Source organism: Pieris napi, chromosome 21 (genome assembly GCF_905475465.1).
Source record: "Pieris napi chromosome 21, ilPieNapi1.2, whole genome shotgun sequence".
Taxonomy (NCBI): Eukaryota; Metazoa; Arthropoda; class Insecta; order Lepidoptera; family Pieridae; genus Pieris; species Pieris napi.
Genome location: NC_062254.1, coordinates 2391403 through 2403607, shown reverse-complemented (window position 1 = coordinate 2403607; position 12205 = coordinate 2391403). Strand labels below are relative to the sequence as shown.

At 33.3% G+C, this 12205-nt stretch overlaps 2 protein-coding genes across 2 annotated transcripts; both read left to right on the top strand.

Moving 5' to 3' along the window:
• The first annotated feature begins 635 nt into the window (after positions 1 to 635).
• On the top strand, positions 636 to 3061 carry LOC125060500 (catalase-like). Its single transcript, XM_047665446.1, has 2 exons — positions 636 to 779; positions 1503 to 3061. The coding sequence occupies exons 1-2, from the start codon at positions 684 to 686 to the stop codon at positions 2934 to 2936; spliced, it is 1530 nt and encodes a 509-aa protein (XP_047521402.1). The 5' UTR covers positions 636 to 683; the 3' UTR covers positions 2937 to 3061.
• A 6442-nt stretch (positions 3062 to 9503) lies between these two features.
• LOC125060335 (catalase-like) lies at positions 9504 to 11419 on the top strand. Its single transcript, XM_047665209.1, has one exon. It carries the CDS (start codon positions 9553 to 9555, stop codon positions 10972 to 10974), a length of 1422 nt encoding a protein of 473 aa, XP_047521165.1. The 5' UTR covers positions 9504 to 9552; the 3' UTR covers positions 10975 to 11419.
• The last annotated feature ends 786 nt before the right edge of the window (positions 11420 to 12205 follow it).

Sequence of the window (12205 nt, the reverse complement as noted above, 5' to 3'; positions counted from 1 at the left end):
AATTAATATAATTATTATAAAAATACCTTGGCAAATAATGCATTATTGATAAAATTGGTTAAGTACCTTTAAAAGGTTAAAGAGAGAAAGAATTTGTCCATCCGAACAACGTTAAGTTTTAGATTTTCGGGTAACTTTTAATGCTACGCATCCCGAGTACAGATAATATTAGTGAAGATTTAATTTTACATGAAATATTTTTCATTGAGTGTCTAAAATAAAAAAAAACGTGGTATAAAAATAATAGACCCGGTTATTGAGTTCCAAAGAATCGTTAATCGTTATTTGTAATTAATAAATTTTCAGTGATATTATAATATGATGATTTAATTTACTAAAAACTACTTCATTAGGTACGTTGAGCGCCTGTGTATCTATTTATACAACCACAATCTATGTAAATAGCGTCAGGCATCGTTGCAATTGTAAATTTTCCTATTACAAGTAATATGTTTTATTTTAAACAATTTACTTTATATAAAATCCAATATTAGACGTGACTGATCAATTTCAACTGTTTTCCTTTAACACGGTAGTTAGGAAATTCTGTAATAATGCACTTATAGATACGAATTTTTCATGGATTGCAGTATTACTTTCAAGTACACATAATTACTTAATTACAGCAAAATATGAATTGGTTTAACCAGTGTTCGACAAGCATTATTTGAATTTAGTCGATTATGTATCGATTTATTGTTTTACTTTTTTCGATATTAGTTTTAGCATTTGACGATGACCCCGCTAACCAGATTGAAGTTTTCCGAAAGAAAACCAAGGTAATATTTTGAGAATTAAATTATCAGTTCTTATATTAAAGGTACCGCCACCTTAGGTTAAAATAACTGATTTAATAAACGTAATACTACTGTTCCTTAATTAATTAACCACCATCGGAACTATCAACATGATAATAATAATATACAGTTTTTGAATAATCACACAAATAGAATCCTTTGAGAGTAAAATGATGTCAAAGTAACAAGTTTTGATGTGTGACCGGTCTTTCATCCTTTTTATTTTATATCCTGTTTCGTATTTAAAGGACCAAGTAAACAAAGTCATTAAGACATGAAACAGTAAATAACATTAATTTCCCAGTGAAAACTGTTTTTATATGAAAAGGGCGCGTAACAAATATGAAATCAATATAACGTTTATTAGTAGGTAATCATAACAGTCAAATATACAGTATTTACAATTTTCGAAACCTATAAAAGGTTTTGTCCCTGTGGCACCTTTAACGCTGGCAGCATTTCCTCGCTGTATTGCGATACTTATTCGTAAAAATTAAAAAAAAAAAACTTATTGTACAAATATGAATAATTTTCGCCTTTAATTTAGTCTCTAACTTTTTGAAGTACCGATCGAATATACTTAAAAAACATAATTTTTAGCCGAATCACGAGATTTTAAATACTGTTTAATAAATAGGTTTATATCTATTCGCACAAAATGAAAAGTTTGATTATGTTATTGTTGAATATACAATTTTTTTCTAGGGACCTATTGGCATTATGACAACCAGTAATGGAGTACCGGTTCCCTTACGTGAAACAACAAGTACCTTGAACACTAGGTTGCTTTTTAACGAATATTTATTGGACTCTATAACACATATATTTCGGGAACGTATCCCGGAACGTTTTGTCCATGCAAAGGGGGGTGGAGCATTCGGCTACTTTGAAGTAACTCATGACATTTCACATATAACCAAAGCTAAGATTTTCAGTTCGGTAGGAAAGACAACACCTATCGTCGCCAGATTTTCACCAATCAACCCCGAAAGGGGAGGTAACGATCTTCTAAGAGACGCAAGAGGTTTTGCCGTCAGATTCTACTCAGAGGATGGTAATTTTGATTTAGTAGGGTTTAATACGGAAATGTTTTCCATCAAAGACCCCATTGACTTCACAATGTTCACTCACACTCAGAAAAGGAATCCAGCTACTAATCTATTTGACGCTAATATGCTGTGGGATTTCATCACTCTTCGACCGGAGAGTATGCATGTATTCTTACAAGTATTTGGAGATCGAGGCATCCCTGATGGGTATCGTTATATGCCAGGTTTTTCTATACACACGTATCAGTTCGTAAACGAAAAAGGTGAATATTATTTCGTTAGATTCCATTTTATACCTGATGGTGGGGTAAGGTTTTTGACGGCAGAACAAGCAAGAACGATCAGTAGAGAAGATGCCGATTATTGTATTCGTGACTTGTACAGAGCTATTGAGGGAGGTGATTATCCATCATGGACTTTATCGTTCCAGATACTGACCCTTGATGAGGTTAAGAATTCAGAAACAGATGTATTTGATGTAACAAGAGTTCTTCCGATTGAGAAATATCCCCTGCACCCTGTAGGAAAGATGGTATTAAACAAAAACCCAAAGAACTACTTTGCCGAAGTTGAGCAATTGGCGTTTAGCCCTTCGAATTTAATACCCGGAATTCTTGGTGGCGTTGACAAAATATTTGAAATGAGAAGATTGGCGTATCGTTCTGCACAATATCACAGGCTTGGGGCAAACTTTAACAAAATCCGTGTAAACTGTCCGTTTAGATCGCTAACGTATAATCGCGATGGTGCAGCGCCGGTTAAAGATAACGAGAGAGATATTCCTAATTACTATCCTAATTCGTTCAACGGACCTATACCGTATGTAGAAGAGTCTAAATTGATACAAATAGTCGAACATCCACCATATAATTTTGATCAAGCTAGAGATTTGTATGAGAATCAGTTGTCTGCTGGTGAGAAGGAGAGGCTTGTTGAGAATATTTTGTATAGTTTGGGTTCTGTTACCAAGTTCCTGCAGGAAAAGGGCGTAGAACTTCTTAGTCTAGTGTCACGTGACCTTGGTAGTAGAGTTGAACAAGGCCTACTTTCAAATGTGACAACGAACTATTTGGATGATTATAAGAAATAGACTGGCTTAATATAAATATTCTATTTCCAATGAATTATTAATTTAGAACATAGGACTCGCTTATCTAGTTTATATTTAAATGTAATTTTAATAAATGTCAAGACTGAAACACGTTTGTACTTCAAGATACAATCTTTCGTTTAATCATTCTTTGATTCTCGGCAATAATGATATAATTGGTTCAGATTGAAAAGCTATTGACAAAAATATGGCTAAAAAAGAAGAAAATTATTTTGGAGGTTACGAATTTTCAATAATTTAACAAATTACGTAGCGAGGAGTTGGTATGAAACGGTAAGAACATCAACTACTATACTTTATTTCATAAAATTTTTTTAGAACAATTTAAAAGCAATTGAACTTATATATATATTTTTAAGTGTTGTCTTTGCCAATTAATCCAAGCAGGGAATTATAAAGCGATACAACATTATTCCTAAAGATAATAAAATACTTTTGCAAACCAAAACCGATTCATCATCGTCACGATTATTCTAGAAGTTCTATTGACGGGCTAGGTTTGAAAAAAGTCATAAGTTAATTAACTATGAGTAAACATTACCTAATAAAAATATATTCGGTCCCGGTCCAGTAACCATGAAGTAAGAAGCTAACCAACCAAGAAACGATTGCAGTTGAACGATTTTATAATGCATGGAAAATAAGATAATTTGTACAATCACTTCTTACGTCCTCTGATGAGTTTGTTACATATGTCTCGATGTTATTTTTCTTTGTAGAAAACCAGACAACTTTTTGTCTTGGCGTTATCTATGTATGTATTTCCTTGATTATGTTTTAAGATAAAGTAGGTGATCAGCGTTCTCTGCCTGACGTTCGAATCTTTTTCCTCCGGCTAGACCTCAGCCCTGCCATTCTGTACCTCACTTTTCGAACTCACACAGCGGTTTTCGCATCGGTGGTCGCTCTGAAATCAGTCGTGAAGCAATCATTTTATGATTTGGGATTCTGATAAACAATAAACTACAAGCTCCCACCTTTTCAGGCCACAATATTATCGTAAGCACTGTAAAATACTTCAAATCGAAAAATAGGTTTAGGTCGGACGTTCATGAAACAAGATGTATTCTTTACCTTTCAAACTATTGTTATTAACACATATAAAGGGAAATCTATCGGTGCACAGTTAAAGTTTCAAGACATAACTTCATAACAGTTGTTTGTAATTTTTGCTAGAAAGATATTAGAGCGACTCATGGCTATGTGTAATACCTTTTCAGAAATCCTATGAAATGCGCCAAAACTTGTAATACAGGGTCACTTTTCGGTAGAGTAATTTCTTTTCACAGTGGGGTCCGAAGTAAACAAAAAGTTTTGATTTGAAAAAAAAAAATATATCGTATAACTTAATATTATCTTCAATACACTCAATAAACAACTATAAATAGTATGTCTAACGCAAGAACTCATCAGTACCAATCTGGTGGATATTATGAAAAAGATACTGGATGTAAAAAAAATCGAATTTTAATAAGAATTAGTAAAAAAAAGTCAATTTTCTTATAAAAGCTTAGACACCTCCCGTAGAACAATTTTTTGCAGCTGATGACCTCATCTATCCCCTAGTTGCGTTTGATCCACGGCTTTTTGACCACCCTGTATAGACATAGGCTCTTTTGAAGGTAATGCTATTCCGGCCATACATATTTCCATCGGAAGAGCTTTATCATCTCAGCCAATATTCCGTTAGGAAGCTGTATGTCCTAAGTGTAATTTTAAAAGCACTCAGAGCGCTCCCGTAGGTATGATAATAGGCTGTTTCTTAAAAGAAATAGGGACGTTGTCGTCGGTCAGACCGTAAGGAATGACTTCGCCAGAAGAAATATACAGGCAGACTATTTCTATAATAGATTAAATAGGCTGCTTAATATCTACCCTCTCACCGACTATCTAAAAATACGATTAAAAGACTGGCTAAATATGTAGTTACACATTTCATTCTGTCACTCACTCACATGCACCCAAACACTTACTCATTCACTAACATGCACAGACACACTTAATCATGCACTCAGGCGTGTTGATAACAGTGAAAACACAAAAAGATGTAATTAAATCATATATCTTTGGACTCCTAAACCACTTAACCGATTTCAATAAAATTTGCACACCGTGTGCAGTGATCTAAAATTAAAAGATAGGATAGCTTATATATATATATTAGTGATGCAACGGATCTCTGTTTCTGTTTCCGCAAGTGCGAAAGTTCCGCGCGCTTTTCAACATTCGTTTCTGCTTCTGTTTCCGCTACTTTTAAAACGGAGATACAATCGGAAGTTTACGACGGCTGAGAGTTAGCCCATATTTGTCGGTACCCCCCAGCATCGTCGCCAGTGAGCAATTATTTAGCGGAGCTGGTCTTATATACGTAATACGAAGAACACCGGAACATATTGTTAGGTGCAAAAGCGGGCAAATTACGTTTCATAAAATATAACTTACCACTAGTTAATTATTGAATGTTAATAAAATGTTCACTTGCAAAGTTGCAATATTGTTTTTTATAGTAGATTTCTAATATATATATTTCTTATCTAGATTTTGTGTATTGGATACTTAATAAAGAAATATATATGTAATGTTTTTTCATATTATTTACACTGCCGTTTCTGCATCCGTTTCCGTTTATGGTAAAATTTACTTTTGATATCTGTTTCCGTTTCTGGTTCCGCTAAGATACTTCCGTTGCATCACTAACATATATAATTATACTGTACGTGTGTATGACACTGAACTCTTCAACGGCTGGACCGATTTGAATTATTTTTTTGTATGTGTTTAGATAGAGCCCTAGATGGTTTAGATTCACAAATACGCCCGACAGATGGCGCTGCAGTCAGTACTTTTATACTTTGTTTAATATCCTTCAGGACAATATCTGTGGGGTCCGTAGTATATGTATATATATTTTTTTATGAAATTGACAATTAAGTCTGTTATGGAAGAGCTGGGAATTTACACAGGTATTTTTTTACTTAAAAGGGTTATATTGAACTGTTGTCAAATTAATAAACAGATTTTTTTTATATATATTACCTATTCAGAGACGTGATCATTTTACTCAAACCATATGTATGTTTGCCCCTATCAATTTATCAACGCAGGACGCAATCACTTTGAAAGTTAAATATGTCTTATACGAGTATGTGAGCGAAGCATAGTCTTTAATTATACCTGAAGTTTTATCCAAACCACGAAATGATTTGTGTTATTAAAAAAAATATATACATATAGTTTCAACTATTCAAGTATATTTTGGTATACATAACAATAATACAGGAGCTAAGTAAAAATATGTGTGTGTATTTTACTTACTTTTCTAAGTACAATAGTGCCTAACCTTCGCGATTTGTATATACACCATTCTTATATCACGAGATACTAAGCGCTAAAAGTTTGTAAAACATTACATGTCCATATTTAATACTAGCGTTTAATAAAAAAAAATCTTAATTTCTTTACTCTACGACTATATTCTGTGCAACGCCCGACACGTGCTTGGCTGACTCGAATGATTGAAGTTTTGACGTCTCTACTCAACGACGCGGGAAAAGATTTCGCGTGTGCCCATAAGGTTCGCCCTTGATTCGTTCAGGCGGAAAATAACTTGCAGTTACATAATATTCACTAACATGAAACATTATAGTGCATTTCTTTTTCAGATATATTTATTTGTATGCAATACTTTGTAAATTTTTGCATAATGATTACACAAAAGTACGATTGGAATGCGGCCTAGTTTCATAACTTTTTTTCAGACCTAAATTCTTAGCACAAACAATTGTATTTTTGATGTATTTTCAAACAAATGCACGTATACATTGTTCGAATATTATTCATTATTAATTATGTATGGAAATTCGTGGTCATGCTGTCATCAATACTGTCTCTTATTGTCACAGTTTAGCTTAATTAGACACAGACAGAAGATTTCAATAATGAAATAAGTTAAATGACAATGGAAGACTATTCAGGCATACTTGATGGCCATAGGTAGTTTTACTTTTAGGCATAGTTTTTTTATTTAGATGTAAATATGTATACCTTTTTTCATAATATCGTATCGATAAAATCGTAAAGAGTGTAATAATAATAAAAAATATACCTATACAAAATTTGGCTTGAATGTTATTTTTTAATTATATTAATCCGATATATTTTTACGCTTAATACATACAATATGCTATAGGTATTACGTCTGCCTTATAAAACAAAAAGCCCCTTTTCTTATTATTTATAATGAATACTGCAGGCATCATCAAAAAAATAATTTAATTTGGAGTAATAGAAAAAATTTTACGTAGCGGCCTTTACCTCATTGAAAATCTGTAACCATGACCTAGAGTTTTTGTTTTGTTTTAACCAAATGACTGCCTTATAGTTATAACTTATAGTATTATAAAAACATATAGGTACTTACTTTTTCAGAAAAATATTGGCAGGAAATAGCTACGTCAATATGCGATTACCATTTTATTTTTAAATGTATGTTTATGCGCTTTGCGTTTGAAAATTTGTCAATGCTGAAAATTTAGCGTAGCCAACGTGCCATTCTTAATATATAATGTAGGAAACCTTTTCGCTACTCGACTTCAATGAAACAAAAGGTTTAACTCTTAGTCAATTATACTTAATAGCATTATGCAGACTTTTTTGGAAATAAACACCTGACCGACCAGCACGCAACGCATTTTCTTCTTCCGAGGCCCTTTCATCTTTAACCACTTTCTTAAATACAAAATTTTCACTAACATTTCAAAACTCCATTATATGTAATTCAGTTCATTCACTAAAAATCTTAAACAACATCCGGTCAACCTATCCTGTGCTGGAAAAGAAAATTGTGTTGTTGAACAAAAATAGTTTTAAATTATGTAGAAATTATTGTTATGTACAGTTAACATGTGAAAAGGACGAGACTGGCTGCCCACAACACAGAGAATCCTAGTGTGGGCTAGTGCACTTAATTTTAAATATCCTGTTATTGTGTATAATAAAGGTTTTCTTTTTCTTGTATAATTGTGATTAACAAGGCATCTCCAGTCCAACCCGCGTTCAGTCGCAACACAATACGTCATATATTACTTCCATTTTTCTAATAACCATGGAATGTAATTAGCCTTCCTTAGTTTTTTATTTTTTTATTTGTGTAATCCGCTAATTTTACTACAGCATTTATTTATACTAAATTTGTATAACTTTGTACACCGATAAAAACCTTCATATATAAAGAAGTAAGTAGGTAATAATTAGGTGGATTTATACATTTGAATCAATACTAAATGGTACAAAGAAAACAACAAAATAAATTGGTTGGGGAAGACTTAGGATAGTGAACTTTATGATACAATATTTTTTTCCTCTTCAGCCCTGCGATTCTGTAACTCACTTCACGAACTCACACAGCGGTTTTCGCATCGGCGGTCGCTCTCAAATCAGTCGTGAAGCAGTCATTTTATGATTTGGCATTCTGAGAAGGTGGGAGCTTGTAGTTTATTGTTTATCAGAATGCCAAATCATAAAATGACTGCTTCACGACTGATTTGAGAGCGACCGCCGATGCAAAAACCGCTGTGTGAGTTCGTGAAGTGAGTTACAGAATCGCAGGGCTGATGTCTACATTTAGCAGAAGTTTTCAAAATAACTTGAATTATTGAAGTACCAAAAATAAAAATCACAGCACGACTGCTGACTTTGATTTACTTATATTTGCAGGCCATATTTGCTGGAGAGAACCGAATAGTCTCGACAAGTTGGTAATGGTAGAAGTCGGGGTCGATCGCCTACCAGTTGGTCTGACCAGGTATAGACAACTATGGGTATCAACATCCCTAATGGACTGGAGACATTCTGAGGATAGAATGGTGTGGAGGCGGCAAGTCGATGTATCGCAAGCACTACCTTCAGTAATAAAGTTTGCGAAGAGAAAGAAGATCAATGTACCTACGCAATCGTGGAATATAGACCAGTCTAGATATAATACTTTTAGTAGTCTTTGTCGCACTTTCTACTAACAATAGCGTGGAACAATACATTCAAGTAATTCGTTGATCGATTTTTGGCAATTTTGCAATCATTGCACTATCGTAAGTTGGTCAGTGCAAAAGCAAGGTTGGTGTTAAAAAATCTCTATAAAACCAGTGACTGATGTAGAATAGAGCTGATATTTTAAAATGTGATTAGTAAAAATGTATAGGCTTTTAGTGGTTTTGACGGTTGTCGGCGCAGTTAAAGATCCAGCGGACCAACTTATAATGTTTAAGGAAAGGACAACGGTATGTTTTACTTAACACGTTGATTTTGATTAAATGTATGCTGTTTTTGAAGACGTTATTACTTGCGTCTGTATAATGAATTAGGAACACGTATTCTCTTGAAGTTTTTTCGATTTTTCTTTAAAACACTACAAGTGTAATTTTTATATTATTTTAGGAAGAGAGCTCTTTTATTCTTTATATTTACGGATTGCCTAAATCTTGTTACTGTATTTATTGTCTTATTTTTTTATAAGAATTGATTTGGATTGATGCTGATGTAAAATTTGTTTGTTGTTTTTCTTCATTATAAATTTATTTCTCAGGGTCCGATTGGTATTATGACAACCAGCGCTGGAGGACCTATAGAGCATAAAGACACAAACACACTAAATTCACGATTAATATTTAATGAGTTCTTTATGGATTCTGTAACACATACGGTCCGAGAACGTATACCGGAGAGAGTTGTACACGCAGTGGCTGGTGGAGCATTTGGTTACTTCGAAGTAACCCACGACATCACGCATATCTGCAAAGCAAAATTATTCAGTAAGGTGGGAAAGAAGACGCCTGTAGCTGCTAGGTTTTCTCCAGTAGTTGTAGAACGAGGTGGAAGCGACACATCAAGAGACGCCCGTGGCTTTGCAGTCAAATTTTATACAGAAGAAGGAAACTTCGATATTGTAGGATTTAATACTCCTATGTTCCTTTATAAAGATCCTGTCATCTTCCCTACCTTCGTGCATTCATTCAAGAAAAACCCAGCAAGTAACTTATTTGATGCGAACTCTTTTTGGGATTTCCTCACTCTTCAACCGGAGACATTCCATATGTTTCTTTTGGTTTTTGGAGATCGTGGCATTCCTAATGGCTATCATCATATGCCTGGGTTCGGTATACATACTTTCGAAGTAGTAAATGAACATGGTACAAAATATTTCGTAAGATTTCACTTCATACCTGACGCTGGCATTAAGAATTTGCGTTCAGAGGAAGCAAAGAAAATAAGTGCCGAAGATGCTGACTATAATACTCGATTACTATACCGATCCATTGCAAATGGCGACTTCCCCAGTTGGACGGTTAGTTTGCAGGTACTGAGTCTAGAAGACGTGAAAAATGCTAGAATAGATGTATTTGACGTTACAAAAGTGCTGCCTTTAGATGAATATCCCTTGACACCTGTGGGTAAAATGGTTCTAAATAAAAACGCCGTAAATTATTTCGCTGAAATAGAGCAGTTAGCATTTAGTCCAGGAAATCTAGTACCAGGTATTCTCGGTGGCCCTGATAAACTGTTTGAAGGTCGTCGTTTGGCGTACAGAGAAGCTCAGCACTATCGTTTGGGTGTCAATTTCAATAAAATTCCCGTTAATTGTCCGATACAGTCTAAAGTTTTTGAGTATAACAGAGATGGAAGGCCTCCATTGAAAGATAACGGAAAAGATATACCAAACTATTATCCGAATTCATTCAATGGTCCAGTTCCATACAAGGACCACAAAAGAGTTGAGTTGTTACATATCTTCGAGGAAGATCCTAACAATTTCGACCAAGCTAAAGAATTGTATACTAATGAAATGACAACAGAAGAAAGGAGACGTTTAGTCGAAAATGTATTGTATAGATTAGCGCCGGCCGCGAAATTCCTGCAAGAGAGGGCTGTCAAGATATTTCACATAATTCACCCAGACCTCGGCAGTAAAATAGAGCAAGGGTTACTAGTTAATAGTACAAAACACTATTGGGATGATTATTAAAAAAGATTGTACATCAGACAGTTGTAAAATAGTGAGAAATTGTTATTTAATTTATTTAATGAAATTCTAAAATATGAGATAAATTGTAAAATGGTTACAGTAGCTATCATAACGTTAGTTACTTTTAGAATTTTTATCTTACGTGCATATTAATGTACCTAATAGAATTCCAATAATATATTGTAGAAATTTCATTTCAAAACATTTTGTCTAAAAATAATATATTTTTGTTCAGCAATTATTTCTATTGTTATGATCATAATTTAGATGAACTAACTACCTAACTAATATTCATGACCATGACTGTCAAAATTAATTAGTAATTTTTTTTTGAGCAGTAGATGGCGTTAGGCGTGTGCAAAAACGCGATGGCATAACGACATCTTAGAATTATATAACATTTAGGGTTTATACATTTAGTAAAGTCTTTTTTGTATAAATCAAGAGTCCCTCTCTTTTAATAATAAATATTAATTGAAATTGCGTTGTGTGTCATTCCTTGATTGGTTTTTGTTCAATGACTATTATATTATGTTTATAATCTATCCGTTCTATAAAATCCAATTATTTTCTAATGTTTAAAAATGTGTACTTTATTGTGTAATTTCCTTTTTAATAGAACTAATTTATACATGTCTAGAACAGTTATATATATTTTAAGAATTGCACTGTCTTCAAACTCCATATAAAAGTACTAAAGTACTTGTATACATTGGTATTTTAATTAATATACAGGTATTTAAATTATTTATTAATTCAATCACTACTTAACACAATTAATTAAAACAAACTCTTAATTTCCCTTACTTAGAATCGGAGGTCATTGTACTATATTTTTTCTTCTCTTTAATAAACATAATATTTCGCAATATTATATTATAGTGTCGTTACGTTAAAGCTGGCGTTTCACTGGGAGCATCTTTTGATCCAAGAATAAACAATAAAATATCGAAGTTGCTTGTCATAAAATAAAAAAGTCATACAATATTCTTAAAATGATATTAAACTAGATAGTAGTGACATGTTACATTAAACGTGAGTATTTTTAATTAATTATATTGCACTACAGTTTTTTGTATCACGTCATCATTGTTTCATTAAATAACACTCGCCTTTTGTGCTTCAACCCTATACCAATTTTTTTTTTCAATTAGGTGATTCTTTTGAAGTTTTCAATACCGGATACATGCTGTTCAGGCATCTAAGGCAACTTCCTCCTTTACGGTATACG

Coding starts and splice junctions, on each gene's coding strand:
- LOC125060500 (XM_047665446.1), top strand. CDS start 684: ATGTATCGATTTATTGTTTTACTTTTTTCGATATTAGTTTTAGCATTT. Junction 780..1,502: donor TTTTCCGAAAGAAAACCAAG/GTAATATTTTGA, acceptor ATTTTTTTCTAG/GGACCTATTGGCATTATGAC.
- LOC125060335 (XM_047665209.1), top strand. CDS start 9,553: ATGACAACCAGCGCTGGAGGACCTATAGAGCATAAAGACACAAACACA.